This window comes from Cygnus olor, chromosome 1, assembly GCF_009769625.2.
Source record: "Cygnus olor isolate bCygOlo1 chromosome 1, bCygOlo1.pri.v2, whole genome shotgun sequence".
NCBI lineage: Eukaryota > Metazoa > Chordata > Aves > Anseriformes > Anatidae > Cygnus > Cygnus olor.
This window is the reverse complement of record NC_049169.1, coordinates 43,086,564-43,103,686: the sequence shown is the minus strand read 5'-3', so window position 1 is coordinate 43,103,686 and position 17,123 is coordinate 43,086,564. Positions and strand designations below refer to the sequence as shown.

Sequence of the window (17,123 nt, the reverse complement as noted above, 5' to 3'; positions counted from 1 at the left end):
AACAAAAGAAAGACTTACCAGCCAAAGAAGTAGGGAGGAATACCACTAATGCCCAAAACTTTCTTTTTACTAATAGCCTGTCCTAGACTCCCAAAGAGGCATGCAGAAGAAGATTTCTGTACTGAAAAAAAAAGGTTTTTTTGTTTGTTTGTTTCATATAACACACAGTTCTGAAAGAAAAACCTTTCATCAGATTTTCTGTCCTTAAGACTACTCCTCACACACATCTTCGTTGTAACTTTCATGTATTCATCCAAGTGTTCATCAGTATTCGTTGATGAACCTCTTTATTCAAGTTCACGTTATCTCCATATAATAGTCACTATACCTGCAGATCTGCAATAATCTCCGAAGGAGTTAAACATTGCATCAGTAAAACAAATGGACTTTGAGCAAAAAAATCCAAATTTCCATAAAATTCTCATTAATTAATTATATAATTGAACTAGTACCATTTGTAGTCATCTTGGACAGAAGAGAACAAACAAACAGAAACCTAACTGTGAGGCAATCTGAAATTGGTTACTCTGCCTATAATAATGTAGCCTGCAATTTTTAAGCAAATGAAAATTTCCAGAGCCCCTAAAAATGCTGTGTCTGGCCCTGAGTACACCCAACTCCCTCCTCTGGGCTTGGCTGCAAGTGCTCAAGGCCAGGTTTGCTATGGTGTGGCTGTGTAACCTGTGGCGAGAGAGCTCTGAAGAGCTGTGAGGAGCCTCCTTTGGCTCAGAGGTGATGTATGCTCAAGGCCCCTGCCCTTGGTGCCTGGCCAAGTCGTGCTGCAGCACTGCCTGGGCCTTGCACCTCCAGTGAGCTCCAGCTGGCCCAAACCCTGACCTCAGCTTCAGTTTGGAGAAGTGCAATTCTCAGATCTAGGAGAAAAACAAGTAAAACAACAAGAACTGTGGAAGTAAAGGAATAGAAAATTCCCCTGACAGTCAATTGGAAATAGTTCCCAATAAGGCAACACTTAAAATTTTCATTTAGGAGAAAAAATCTGGCCTAGCTGCAAAATATTCTTACTGATTCTGCAGAAAATGCTCTCCAGTGCCTTGGCAGATGTTCACAGTTTAGCAAATGCATAAACAAAAACTGACATAGGCAAAACAAATCTGAGACAGAGCAAATTAATTTCAGATCACAAAAAAACTACAAATAAAATTACCAAACTGTGTTATCCTTTATCATACAAAAAATTGTAAAGAGTACTGCAAGATGCCATAAGAGGCTTATTATCACATGCAGTTTTGATTCTTAAAAAGTCACTGCTATAAAAAGTACAGCACAAGGTAATTGAATTCAAAATATGCTGAAAGGTTGCTGACTCAAGTGGGGAACGTTAGCAAATGAGATGACTCCACTGCATTTCTGCAGGGATCAGCTCAAGACCTGATGCAATATTTGCATCAATACTGCAGATGAAAACTTATTAAAAAAGATCACTGTCAATAGCATCCGTGGTTGGCAGGAACTGAGATGTTCAAGATGATCAAGAACAAGGCAGTCAGGAAAAGAGTGATCTGCATCACCCAATTTTAAAAAAGAGACGTAGGAACAGACACTTCTTGAATCAGATAGGGAGATTCAGGTAGAAAAGACTTTCTTTTAATAACCTACCAAGAGACTCAGAATGACAGACAGATAGGAATGTCTTTCTTTCTGGAAGTACCTAGACTGATCCTGTAATTTATCAAATGTCTACCAACTGAGCAGACATCCTCAGGCAGAATGGGTTGATGGATAATGCATGATTATGAAAGAAAATTCACAGGCAGCAAGGATGATCAAGGGGATAGAAAAGTTCTCCTGTGGAGAAAGTCAGAAGCCATTGGGATGGATTACTTGAGAAAAAAGACATGTTAGAAAAGCTATAATAAAATAACCAACTACACATCAGTAACAGCTCAGCAATTCCCTTTCTGCCTGACTCCTAACAACATGGGGCTATTCAATTAAAGATAAACTTCAACTCATGATGAGGAAATTCTCTCTGCATAGAGAATATTATACATGGAGCTCAATGCCACTAAAATCTGCTGACACCAAAGAGGTATCAGGATTCAAAAGAAAATATTCTGAGGTGTTCCTCCTTCTGCTGCCAGCCCTGCTGCCAACCCCTCACTACAGACTTGAGATGACACATCCTACTGAATTCATTCTGCAAATATGACCAATACGGGCAATGGCAGAACTGGCAAATTCCAGGGACAGTGCTTTCTTTGGAAGCTGATAATGGCTTACAAGAACTGTAGCAAGGCTGGATGCCCCTAAGTAGCTAAGAAATGTGGCAAAGTAGAGTAATTGTAAACCTGGACCCTTCTGTTGCTGCTGCTGCTGTGTAGGCTGTAGGTTGTTGCAAGAGCAGTGACTGGAAGGACCCCTGTGAGAGCTGGGGGGAAGGCTCCCAAAGCACAAAAACGTCTCACTACAGCTCTGTGTGGGACTACAACTCCTTCTCTGTCCTAGACCACTCAAATGAAGTCCTCAAGGCACAGCTCCTTGGCAGGCATGGGCATTGTCCTCTTCCTTTCCCTAGCTCTAATTCCACGTCCTGAGCATTACAGTAATGACAATGCTGCCTTCTTCCTGGCATTTCAGATCACAAGAAGAAACTAGACTTTCTCTTCCTGCTGCCCTTTTGCTTGGGATCCAATCCTCACAAACAACACAGACTGGGCTGTGAGACTTCAGGTAGCTTATTTATATCTGAAGTCTGTCATTCCTTAGAGAAAAACAATCCAGGACAGATAAAAACGTACTTGTTGTATTCAAAGGAATTCATTACTGTTCTCACATTCCTGACAATGGTTTGGTAGCAAGTAAAAACTGAAAGCATGTAGTTTCCATAGCAATTATTAAAACGACAAGTTGTCAAATGACAAGATGTCAATTAAAAATAAACAAATCACTCTGAGAAGTGTGGCTAAGAAGTCAGTCCAGTCTATATTTACCTGTGGGCAAATGTGATCAGGTCTTTTTTCCTCTTACCTGAAGAACATTGCTGATACTCCCTAACCAAAACTTGGCACTAGGCTATCTTCAGGAAAAACTTTGACTACAAATTTATGAATATTCACTGTTGAGGGAGTCTTCTGACCAGAGGAAAAATTATATGCTATTCCCTTTCATAAACATAATTTTTCTCCCTATGTGTACAGAATTCTTTTCTTCCCATTTTTAGTCCTCAAAAAGAAGTCACTGATGTCATGAACATTGTCTGAAAGCTCCATTGCTGGCATCTTAGAGACAGAAAGATGGGAAATGTACTATTACTGTTTAATGATGATCTCACTGAGAGCAAAATCACAAACCAGGCACATAGGTCAACCAGATACTAACTCTGCTTCTTCTTTAATATTTCCTGTTGAAGAAATATGATTTTTACATGTTTTGCAAAAACAACACATTTTAAATTCAGAGGTACTTTTGTAATTACAGTAACCATCCTGATCCTCACACATTCACACAGAGATAAAGCTCCTCTGTAAGACAATCATGTAAGAGTCTACTGAAGGAACACATTCTTTCCTCATCATTTCTTCTTGTGTTACTCCATACCTTCTAGAATGAAAACATCTTCATTGCAGTATTCATTTTATTGATTCTCTTCTGACAAATGCATGCAACAACTTTAACGTTCTCAGTGCTCAAGAATAGATATAATAAAACTATACAAGTCTTTTTCTGAGGTCTGGGAAAATGTCATTTACCCACACCACATTCCTCTTCTACTTAACTAGAGCGGTGGTGATGAGTTAATCCCTCTGGAACAAAGAATCCAATTAACATCTATTATGTGCTTAAACATTAATTAGAGTATAATAATTTAATACTCAAGCTAATATGATATTTGATTCTATGAATGTGTACTTCTGCTACCAGCTGAAGTTTTTGCTCTGTGTTATTCAGAATATCAGAAAAGTCAATCGTGGTGGTCCCCAGCCTTAAAATTCCACCAGTCCACTGGGAAACCATTGTGTGTTGTTTTTTTCCGTACTAGAAAATGGAACTATTTTATAAAAGAATTAAACTTGAAAAGGAGTAACAACTATTTTTTTTTCTTTACTCTATTTTCTTTGTTTTTCTAATGAAAGACATTTATTACTAGAATTCTCTGTTTAATTATTTGTAGAGATCCTTAAGCCACTGAAGCCCCCAAAATTGTATACCAGAACTACACTGAGCACCTGGAAATGAAATAAAGATGAAGATGGGTTTGGAAGGTAGGCAACATTAGGTAAATTGTCCAAACCACAAAATCGACATAGAAAAGTGCTTAATTTCTTTCTTTTCCAAACTTCAGCTGAGCTCACACATTTAGTGTCAATACACTCCAAATAGGTATGTTATGTGTTCACTGCCTGCAAAATTTCTTAATTTAACAGCAAAGGAGCCTGAGTCACCATCCCTGGGGGTGTTCAAGGAAAGGTTGGACGTGGTGCTTAGGGACATGATTTAGTGGGTATTATTGGTGGTAGGGGGATAGTTGGACCAGATGATCTTGGAGGTCGTTTCCAACCCTAATGATTCTATGACTCTATGACTCTATTATTTAGAAACTAGATTTCTAGAAAGAAAATTTAAAAAAAAACACATTTTGACTAGTGGATGGAACAGATGAACAAATCAACTGAAAACTCTGGATAATTAAATACACTTAGAAATGTAAAGAACACAAACACAAGGGCAAGAAAAGAGATTAGTATCTGTATAGGTATATTTACGTGGCATTTAGGTTTACCTTGATGGACACACACCAGCATAGGAGAATGCACATGCCCAACACACACTGACATTGCAAGCACCAGCTCCTAGCAGCATATGCTGAGATTTCTCAAATTCATACACATATAAGTAAGAATTCAGTCTACAAAATCTTTAGTCAAAACAGTCAATGGTTTACTCCTTCATGTACTCCAAAACCAGAAGTGATCTGAACTGGAAGACTATTGCACATCACAAAGTTAGCAATCCACTTAACAGTTGACCTGAGGAGATGCAGGCCTGTGCTGTGCTGCACATAAAATTTGGCCCTAAAGGCTGGGCTGTGTTGCACATATCCCTTGGCTGCAGGACAAACTTTGCCAGCTAATCCTAACGGAGGAGCCTGTCTGTAGACAGCTCCCTCTTGGCAGTGGCTACCAGAGTGGCCTTGTATTTATTTTAGAGCAAAGCAGCATGCTCTCATGTGAACATATTTTTGTTTAGCAGCAGCAAAAATGAAGATTTTTTTTTAATTTGTTTTACAATGCTGCACAATTTGAGCAGCATCAGGAGGGACGTATGATTATCTGTCCCCTTTCCTCCTAGTGTTAGCTTCAGTAAATGGTATTTTAATCAATACCATATGCCCTTCTTACAGGGAGCAATATTAAATGCTAGCACCAGTGCTACTAGCATTCCCCACAATTTGTTTCTTTGTCTATCTCCTAAATTTGCCCAGAAGATCTACCCCATATGAGTAAATCCAAGCAAAGGAAGAATACAAAGATTTCTAGCTTGTGTGGAGACCACATACCAGAAATGTAACCTCATTTATTAACCTATTCTTTTCCTACAAAAAAAAAAAAGTCATCAACTGGAAGTTCAGCAAATAACAGAAGTATTTCCTAGAGTGTATTTCAGCTTCTTGAATTTTGAACATACCTAACATTAACTCTGATCACCTATACGAATCATTTAGGTTGCTGGGAAAGTAGGTTCAAGATTGAGGGATGGCTTCCTAGTAATTAAATATAGCCTGCAGTGATGGCCACACATACTTTTAAGCCTTCATTTCCAGAAAACAGGACAAGGTCAAAATAAGTAACAGATTTTTGCTTAAAGATACTGAATTTCCAAAGATCTTTTTTCCAAAGACCTTGCAGAGCTTTTACATAGCGTACAGGTGTAACAGCAAAGATCATTACCACCTAAAAGGAGAAGGACAAATGGAATCTTGTGGGACGCTGTGTGCAAAACACGGACTGTTTTTCTTCATCTCTCCACCTCAGAAAAACACAGGTGAAAACTGGATACTGAATATATCTGTATGCAAAATTTTAACTTTAGTTAATTTTTCAGAGCCAAAGCTTGCTCACAGTCATCTCTTCTGTCACCCCATAATGCTAGAAGGAGTGTCCAGACTATTTGTCATCTTCACAGGAAAATAATGCATTCACTTCAAGCTTTCATGCTGAATGCTGACATATTCAGCAAGTCAGTAAACAACATCTTTCCCGAAGGGAAACTGGGTTTGAAATTAAGAATAACCATTTGTTTAAGTTTCCTCCAGTTGCTGCAGACATTGGCTGGGAATATTAAAGTATGTGAGATTCTCTATGACTTAGCGGTTTAGGAAAACAAAACAAAACTTATACTTATTGTTATCACTCTGTGTACTTGAATATTTAATAAAAAATACTTGTTTTGCACGCCTGCTTTCCTGAGAGATTATTGAAAAATCAGTTCAAGGCCTAGACGCTAAAAAACAAAGTTATTTGCCTCAGACCTTACAGATCACAACATATGGAAGAAAAGCACCCTAACAAAAGATCACTTTCTGTTTCATATAACAGCTTAACACTTTACCTGGATTCTTTCAGTGGAGAAAAGAAATCAGTAAAACCATGAAGACGAGACCAAATTCCATACCTCATTTTTAAGATCTCAAAGTTTTCTATGCTTTTAAACTTTGCATTTTGTTTCTTTTTTTCACATTTTTCCATTATAAAAATGATAAGCAAAAGCACAAAGCAACATACACAGGTGTCAGATGGGCACAATCTGCTGTTCTTTGAGAGATTACCAATCTTCTTCTTACTACACACACTGTCAAATATAAACTTAGTATCATGTGAAATAGTAACATGAAACATGAATGTGAGCACATACGGTGTCACAGACATGGCTCACATAGCAGATAGTGAGGTGAATTAGAGCAGATTAGTAGATCAAACCATTTAATGCCAATGCTCTTTACATCTTCTATTAGATGTTATTTGGACGTTGTTTTAGACTAGATTTAGCCTTGCTCACTGGACCAAAAATGCAGTTCAAAACATTCTGATGGAGAGCTATCCTACAGATCTTTGCTCCGTTGGATGAAAGTTCTAGGAAGTGTCAAGCTGTCCCTTTCATCTGTCTCTTGCAGATGACAGTAGCATGTCACCAGCATGTCACACATCACCAGTAGGCACCGCCAGAAAGTTTCTGTATCCCCTATTTTCACTAACTCTGGTCACAGAACCAAAGCATATGCCACTGCTTTCTTGCCAAGAAGGGGCAGAATCATTCATGGTTTCCTCAATGCCAGTGAGCACCAGGAGAAGATGCTGCATACCCTTGTGCCCCAAGCCATAAGGTACACCTGGACAATGACACAGCACATGTCTAATTTAATTGTGCTTTTACTGAATGCGTAATGGAACTACAATCTATATTTGTTCATCTGAAAGACACTGGGCTATGTGGGACAGACACTCTGCAAATGTTTCCTATACCTTCCAAATTCAAGGTATCAGCTGTGTGCCTGAACCATCTCTGAGGACACCACTAGTCCACCACCAGTCCTTCAGACTGAAATTCTGAAGACAGCTTCTGGAATACCTGTATGCTCATTTCTCTGCTCTTTGTCATACATGGGGCATCCAGCAACGCATTTTTGTCAGGACTCTGTTCTGCTAAGGAGTTCTCTACCCACTGAGCACTCAGGTGTGCATGCAGTCAAATGGGGGTATTACCACAGGACATCTAAATCTTTATTCTCGCAAATGCTATGCAAAGATTAAGAAGGAACTGATTCCCAGTACTACTCCCTGTCCTCAGTTTTCCCATCCTCCACATTGGTGTTCCACATACACCCTTGCTGTATTCAATCCATTTGTTTTGGGTAAACCTCGCAAATCCAACTATGCCATAACCCAGCTCTCAGTGCCCTTCCCTTTATGAACTTTCCTAGTGTGACTTGGGGCGGAGAAATAAATAATACACTCTCAAAAAACACTACCTTACCCATTCCATTTCAAAGAAATGAAATCATCCTGAATGGTATCTGTTGTACAAGCAGCTAACTGCAAGATAGGAACAGGATCTGAAACATGGCCACAAGGACCAGTACCACCACAACCACTACAACCACTAGGCAGGTCCCTTGTATACTGCATTTGAGGAGAGGAAGAGACAGTGCAGTGGAATTTTGTGCAGAAACCTGCAGGGGCCGTGCTATCAAGGCATGCCACATGCATGGCTTATGGAGTTGCCAGGACCGTGCCTGGCACACAGGCAGAGGAGAGTCAGGACAGGTGGTCTCTGATGGAGCTTCCTGCCCCACAGATATTGCTTCACAGCCCACTGCCCCTGGGGAATCATCTCAAGACATTATAGCTCTCACAGGCAGACTTGCATTGCCTTTCCACAGCTCTGGAACCAGTGCCCTGACTGGACCAGAAATCTCCTAAACACAATTCCTCACTGAATACACATGTAGGAAAGGAATACATGCACTTAGGCAGGCAGGCATCTGTATTTAAATTGCGTGCAAGTCCCTGCATGCATCCTATTACATTAATTCCTTATTACATTCCTATTATATTTATCTTTTGCTCTGCCTTTGTACAACTAACCACTATACTTTCAGGAACACATCAACGGAGAGCAGGACATGCCTTTATTATACTCTTTCACACAGCAATGGAGGCACAGTCTCCTCTCTTACAAAAATAACAGTAGTGACAACTAGGCCAGAAAATGCTAGTTTACAGCCCAGACTCTCTGCTGTAGTTCCAGCTCAGGCACCATCTTCTGCCTTGATGCTAATCCAAGAATCAGCTTTGGAATCTGTCATACTCAGCTTTTACTCTTCACTGCAGTCGTCAGACAGGAGGGCAAACAACTTCTCTGTGTGCTACTTAGGCTGCCCATGAAGTCATTCGAAGTGGCTCACAAACTAGATTTGTACTATGAGCCAGTAATGGAAGTTTGATGAACTCAATTAAAATATTTTTACTTTGAAACAACCTGAGAAGAAAAATTTGAAAGAAAAAGCAGTGCCCTAATTCCACATTGCACTTATTGCAGAAATGTCAGAATTGATAGTATGCATTTACCTCATACAAAAACTGTAGGAGTCCCATGAAGGAGAGGCCCATAGCAAATGTAGGAATGGCCAACTACCCAGCCTAAATCAGAAGCTGCCCAGCACACCTAAAATGAAATAAAAAAATAAGAATACTGTTAGGTGTTTTTTTTAAGACAAGTTCCAAAAAATTTACATGACATTTATACAGAATTACCTCACCAGGTTTGAGTCCATATACAGCTGAGATTGTCCAGTTCAGCATTACTGCATAGCCATCTGTTGGTCTGATAAAATCCTAAACAAGAAAATTTGAATGTTTAAGATCATTTAAAGGATGCAATAATATGCCTGTCTTCAATGAAATTTTGAATTTTTAGCAGTAAGAGACTTACAGTTATCCAATTCCAATACTCCTCACTTAATAAAAGGATCCTTTCTTACAAGTATATGCTTCTGCTAATGTTCCAACTGAAGAAGTAATTTTGGGAAGAAAAAAAAAAGAAAAACCCAAGCCCTATGACAACAGTTTTCTGAAGACAACTAACAAAGACTGAAATTGTCTCACTGAAATCAGATACAAATATTTAGTCAACATATGCTGCCAAAAATATAAGAGATCAAACCTTTACTTCATTTTATCCATCTAAAAGTTAGTCATATTTTACACTTACTGTCTAGTCTCCCGGAATCCCGGTATCAATAGAGAAAAATGGGCAACTGTGGAATAGCCAACACCTAAAATAACTGGGGTGAATTACTCTCTCTTTCTGCATGCATTATTTCAGACCTTGTCCAAGAACCTGGGACCATTGAGACACATTAGCTCATTAAAATGGAGATTGCCACAACAGAGAATGGTTAACTAATGCTTTGTGAATTTCGGAAAGCTGTTTGCCTTTGTTAGTCTCAGTCTCTAACTTAGTCTCCACTCTGAGGTTAACAGAAGTTTTGTTATGAAGGTATCACAACTTAACAATTTTACTTGCATGATCACTTAGAATTAAGTCATATCAGTGTGATACTGGCTCTGATTTTGTGGTAGTGAGATCACTGCTGGTAAACTACGTTCAGATTGAACTACTCTTCATAAAAGAATTGTAAGAACCAAGGAAACACAAAGAGTTTGCTTTTAAAATAAGATCTTTAAAAAACAGATCATTAAGACTACTTGACACTTGAAAGCAAACATTTCCAAAGAATGCCCTATGTTGATTTTCAGTCTTACTCAATCTTAACTTTCATCTTCATGGGATTTATAGTCTCTGAACTGTTCAGCAATGCAAGCCTTTAGAAGATGCCTAATTACATTTAATCTGTAATGTCATCCATTACACCTCATCTATGAGAAGATTAGCTAATATGTAAATAACGAGTAAGCAAAGACCATTCAGCTATAAATGCTATCGTAGAAGTGATATATTAACTAATCTTGCCATTAAAGGAGTATCCTATGCTTATCTCAAACAGTTAAAGTACAGAAGATATTCATGGATGGAAGACCTTCTGCTATCCTCACAAGCTTTACTGTATGAATATTTGGGGTTAAATGAAGTATATTTTTATATTACTACAATTTAAATAAACAAACACAATTTTCTCCTGGACTTTGAAGTAGAAAAATATGAATAAATGAGATTAAAGCATATCTAGCAATGCTAATAATTTATAGCAGTGAGCTCCGGTAAACATTTTCAACCTTTTTAATTAAATATTTTCCTCAAGTGGAACTGCAAATAGGTTACAGACAGTTAGACTACAGATAGTCCTTTACCTTGGGGAAGCCTGTTGTTCCAGAAGTATACAGAATATAAAGCGGATGGTCTGAAGGAACAGAGACACACTTATAACATTGTGCTTTTGAAAGCTCTTCTTCCCAGTCAAGATCACGACCTGGGGCAAGAGGAACATGTCCCTGCCCATTGAAAAACAGAAAAAAGTTCAAAGACAAACAGATGGAATAAAATGTAAATGGGTCAAAAAAACATACTATTCAATTTTCTGTACAGTAGCATTAGTTCTATTTACTATGTAAATATTATGCATTTAACTTTTCTCCATAAAATACAAAACCAAACTAGAACACATACATAAAAAAATTTTACTTGTAGAAGACAGAAGAAACATGGACTACATATATATCTGAAAGTTAACAGTAAGGCACTGCAACTGTACACTCACTAAGTTAGGTCACCTTTAAAGAACTTTCTCAGGTTTGTTCTGTACTCTTGCAAGTGCAACTTCTCAGAGTGATATGTATTCCACTTACCTTTTCGGTTCGACTCCAAAACTTGCTGTTACAATAAGTTTGGGCTAAAATGAAGAAGTTAGACTGTTAATATATACATTTGCAATATATTTTTATAAAGTAAATGTAACCTAATAACATGTTTTCCATGCAATTAGTTGGTTAATGGAACTCAATATAGAAAATCTATCTTCGTGTAATTAGAACAAGGGGTTAGATCAGTTTTCTAAGGAAACAAAGCTTGTGTGATCTTGCTCTCCATGCATCTGTTTTTTGTTCTTCAGTACTCTAATAACTCTGACACACCTCACCATTTTCAACCAAATTTGAGCAACAATATTAAGATCTTGTAAATTGCACAAAATTTACTGATCAGACAGAAAACCCCATCTCCATGTAGCCCTCCACTAAAGGAAAAGCTCTACAGCAATGTCAACAACCATCTATCCTAGTTAGCCTTCTTCCTAATTATCTGTCTGAACCCAACTAGCTATAGCGCTTTGGTGGCTCTTTCTCAGCCTGCAATTAAATGACACGGGAGGGTAAGAGGGGGAAAGAGGAAAAAGAAAACACACAAGAGATGACAAGAAACTAGAAATACCAGAAAAGAATAAGCTAAAGTCATAAAGCACATGAGGGAATTTAAGCTAGAGTCTTTCAAGTGATGGCTGCAGGATTCAGGATGCAAATCCTGTTAAAATCAAATTTCTGTAGTTCTGCTTTGTTGTTGGCTTTTTTTTTTTTTTTAATAATTTCTATCTCCAGATGTGGATTTAGAAGATTTCCAGCTTTTCCATTACATTTTTCATTAAATCAACCTCAGTAAGATGCTGATGTAAGATTTCCTAAGGCAAAAAAAGTCACTTCACTGCATACAAACAATTTTGATTTAAGTCCCAAGATCAGTATTTTTATTTCTTGTATTTCAGGAAAGAAAAAGCACCAAAGAAACTATATGTTAGAACACATTTTAATTATAGAAGAATGAGCCTTCAATCTCCTTGCTTCTGGAGTTTTAGAAGTATATTTATCTTGTGTACCTCAGTCTGATGCAACTAATTTAGTAAATGTATGCATTAGCATAAATCTCATTAGGTAGGTGCAAACCGCAATGCCACAGTTAAGGTTGCATTAAGCTTTACACAGAAAGCACAGACTGTTTTCTTAAAATTTATTCTTAAGATTATTTCAAATAATAACAAAACTTTTCCTGTCTAAATCTGCCATTCAGGGAAGTTTGCTAATTAGCTTATACTCAAAATAAAGGTTTCTGATGAGCTTTAAAATTTCAGCATGTGTCATCTTTCCCTTTTGGGATGGAGCGATTTTGATAAAAAGATGATACAATACAATGCAGTTAAACTGAAAATTCATCGTGAGGCTACCCTGGAATTAGTTATAATTAATATGTTATTAACATGTTTGTATTCAATTGTTACAATGAACGACTTGTCAATGCCAGGTTTAGAGTCATTTGTAAATTGTGCCCCCTCTGCTCATCAACTACTTCGTAAGCAGCAATGAAATCTAAATAGAGCCAGTACTACATTGGCTAAGGCGATGTATTTCCCAAGTGATGCTTGTAAGCATCATGGATCACTCTGTGCAAATCAAAGTTTCATCACTGGTTGTTTTCTAGTGTTTTACGTCTCTGTCTACTGATATTATTTTCCCTGCACCTCCACTCCCATATTGCTTTTATACACCCGTTTCCCACCTTTTCCATGCCTCCATGTGATCCTGCATGATAGATTACATAGAAATACAACTAGTACGATGGAAAAGCAGAGAAGTTCTGAGGTTTGCTGGTGAAGAAATGCCAGAGATAGTGAGCTGTAGAAAAAAAAATATGAAGAAGTAGAAGTGAGATAAAGCAAGGTCCAATAGTACTAGACCAACAATTTTATTCTTCTGTGAAGGCTCCTTCTACAAATTCTTTCATAGTGCCTAGCAGCATGCAAGGCAAGGTTTAGAAGAAGCAACAAATGCTTTTAGTGGGCCAACTCAGAAAGCTGCAAAAAGCCCAAACTGAAAACAGGCAAGCACAAAATGTCAGTAACATCATGAAGACATTTACAAAGAGATCCTGCACTCAAGCACTGAACCAACCATTCAACACAAAGCTCTTTCCATTTCTTGCCCCAGCCACACATCTGATCACAAGCCTGTCTTCAAACTTCTTGCACTTTTGTTGCATCTCCCTCCTCCTTAAGAAAAGTGACACACATTTTAAAGAAATCCAGTGCTCATACAGCCATTATATAACTCTGCTGCACCTGCTGATACCACTCTGGTTATGTTGTTACATGGTCCATTTCAGACTGCCATGAACATTTATTTCCATCAGGTATTATACACTGCTCCACAAAGAGACTTGAATCATACCATACAAGTAAAAAATAAAGAGCAAGATACTGCCTTCTAATCTATAATACTTTTCTAAAAACATATTACAAAAATAAATAGTGCTTCAAGACAGGACAGAACTGCAAATATTATAAGGCAATTAAGTTTTAGCAGCTGAGCCTGCAGTCTTAATCATACAATCATCTAGGCTGGAAAAGACCTTCAAGACCACCAAGTCCAACCAACCATCAACCTGACCTACTGAGTCCCATCACTAAACCATGCCCCTTAATGCCACGTCCCCATGTCTCTTAAATACCTTCAGGGACTGGGACTCCACCACTTCCCTGGGCAGCCCGTTGCAACATATAACCACCCTCTCCATAAAAAAATTCTTCCTAATATCCAATCTAAACCTCCCCTAATGCCACTTGAGGCCGTTTCCTCGCATTCTACCACTTGTCATCTGTGAAAAGAGATGGACACCCTCCTCACTGCAACCTCCTTTCAGGCAGTTGTAGAGAGCAATGAGGTCTCCCCTAAGCCTCCTCTTCTCCAAACTCCCCAGTTCCCTCAGCTGCTCCTCATAAGCCTTGTTTTCTAGTCCCTTCACCAGCTTCATTGCTCTTCTCTACACACACTCCAGCACCTCAATGTTGTTCTTGTAGTGAGGGGCCCAGAACTGAACATAGTACTTGAGGTGTAGTGGCACCAGTGCCAAGTGCAAAGGAAAAATCTCTTCCCCAGTCCTGCTGGCCATACTATTTCTGATGCAGGCCAGGATGCTATTGGCCTTCTTGGACACCTGGGCTAACTGGTGGCTCATGTTCAGCCGGCTGTCAAACAGCACTCCCAGGTCCTTTTCTGCCAGGCGACTTCCTAGCCACTCTTCCCCCAGCCTATACCACTGCATGGGGTTGTTATGACCCAAGTGCAGGACCCAGTACTTAGCCTTGTTGGATATCTTGTGATTGGACTCAGCCCATCGGTCTAGCCTATCCAGATCCCTCTGCAGAGCCTTCCTACCCTCAAGCAGATCAACACTCCTGCCTAACTTGATGTCATCTACAGACTTACTGAGGATGCATTCAATTCCCTCATCCACATTGACAAAAATGTTAAACAAAACTGGCCCCAGTACTGAGCCCTGGAGAACTCCACTGGTGACCAGCCGCCATCTGGACAGAACCCCATTCACTATGACTCTCCAGCAAATTCTTCACCCAGCAAATTGTACACCTGAGCTGCATTTCTCTGGGAGAATACTATGAAAAATGGTGTCAAATGCCTCACCTCACTAAAATCAAGGTAAACAACATCCATAGGCTTTCCTGCATCCACTAAGCAGGTCACCGTATCTTAGAAGGAGACCAAGTTAGTCAGGCAGGACCTGCCCTTCATAAACCCATGGTGGCTGCTTCTGATCACTCTCCATGGTCCTGTATGTGCTCATTATGACGAGAAGTAGGTGTAACCATTTATAGCCACGTCTGTGCACAGGAACTGTCTTATTCAGAATAAACTATTACAAAATATTAACTCATTTTTTCAAGGATGCCTTATTAAAATCCCTGACTGTGTCAACTGTAAATAAGTGAGGAATACAGTATTTCTGACCTCAGTGGAGGATAATAAAAGATAGTTTTGAATAACTTGGGTATCTCTTATATTTTGCATTTCAAAGAACTGTTGTTCATGTGCAAACCATAATTCGGCTTTAGCCTGAAGAGCTTTCAAAAACCGTGTCCAAAAAACTCTATTACTCATATTTATTTTGCAGGGTTAAGACTTAAAGTCTAAAAAGCCCTCTGGACTTGCTATATAATTATTGTGATTCAAAAAAAAAAATCTGTTTGTCAAAGGCACAGCAACTACCTTATTAAATAAACATAGAAGCACTGTTCTTAAAACATCCTTCTCAGCTTTCCTAGTTTATTAAGATAAAGTGCTTAAACAAATGTCATGTTAATTTCTCAAAATATAATTAATGTTCTTCAAAAGTATCTACTGTTTTGATATTGAAAACTACATATTCTCAAATTCAGATGAAATAAAAGATTAGAAGAAATGCCTCTTCTCATACACTGTATCACTTCATCACAATTCACCATAGAAGGTCTATAACACTGCCGATACCTGACAAGAGTAGAAATTATCAGCTGCAGGACTCTGCAGCATTCCCAGTCCTATTTAATATTCATGTTAAATTAAGGCAAGCTGTTAAAGTATATGTAGCTTTTCATAGTCACTAGAAAGTGTCTGTTATTTAGCTCTTCTGACAAAACTTGAAGTTTGACCTTTCTTCCGAAAAAACACCTCAAAGCCAGATTTCCATTTCATGTCTTTAACTCTTTCTAGTCAATCTTTCCAAAATTGGGCCCTGTACTGCATTACCTAATTCATACAAAAGCCTAATACAAATACTGGCGGGTTTTGAGACTGCTTCAATTAATATCTGAGTTCAGGAGAACACTTTCTATCACAGCTACTTATATTCATATCTTAAAGATAATCCAGTAGTGTGCAATTCACTTATCAGGGAAGTTTTATAGTATTGCATAACTGTGGAAAGGCTTGAAATTTAGATTGATAATGTGCTTCTCCTATTTTCTTACACTTTCGTTGTACATCAGATGGATCAAAAAATAAAACAAAATATTTAGCTCTGCCTTTTAAAGGAGAAAAAGGCAACATAAATTAAGATTTAATCCATGGCCTGCAGGTAGTAATTCTATAGTTAACCATTAAAAAGATCTGCTATGTGACCTTGAGTAAATAACTTAAATTTTCTCTGTTTTCCTTTTAATGCATGAAGCAAAGACTAAAAGACTATGATTAGAGTGCTGTCTCTTTTTGTCCCTCAGAGAAACTCTACTGAGATTAAATAGTTAGCAATTGCAAAATAGTCTAAAAATAAACATGCTAGATGATTCATATTGTAACAACCTTCATTTTAAAAGTTTATTTTTTTCTAATCAAAATCTAATCTATTACTTTTCTCCTAATCAAAAACTTCTATGAGTTAAAATTAATTTTTACAGCTTGTTGAAAAAGTCAGGTAGCGGGAAGAAAGACGTGGAAAAACTGGACCTGCCATTAGTCTCCTTCAAGCTACTTTTCATAAATCCAGCAAAGCGCTTCAGCTCTTCTATTAACTTCTGCTTTGTTAAGACACCAAATGGGGGTGGCAGGAAAGGGGAAATGAATTCAACTTTTTAAAAGTGCTTTCAGTTTACAGATATTCATAAAATTCAAACTTTAGGGATCTGAAGAGACAATTTATACTTTTTAAAACACTGTAATACATCTTTTTATATAAAATGAAAGTGGATTGACACGAATTATTATTATTATTATAATATTATAGCAAAAATCAATAGCAAGGTTTTGCAATTTTTAAATGCCACTCTAACCATAAATTCCTTTAGCCAGCTCACTTACATTTCTCAATTTTAATATTTTAAAATATGCATA

General features: G+C 38.0%; 1 protein-coding gene across 1 annotated transcript in view; it reads right to left on the bottom strand.

The window, feature by feature from the left end:
• The window catches only part of ACSS3 (acyl-CoA synthetase short chain family member 3), a 51,181-nt gene extending 40,290 nt beyond the window's left edge, over positions 1 to 10,891 (bottom strand). Inside the window, exons 1-3 of the mRNA XM_040544772.1 lie at positions 10,830 to 10,891; positions 9,273 to 9,353; positions 9,094 to 9,183 (exon numbers count right to left, since the gene is read on the bottom strand). Of these exons, the coding sequence (XP_040400706.1) occupies positions 9,094 to 9,183; positions 9,273 to 9,320 (138 nt within the window). The 5' untranslated portion in view covers positions 9,321 to 9,353; positions 10,830 to 10,891. The remainder of the gene's footprint in view (positions 1 to 9,093; positions 9,184 to 9,272; positions 9,354 to 10,829) is intronic.
• Between the last annotated feature and the right edge of the window lie 6,232 nt (positions 10,892 to 17,123).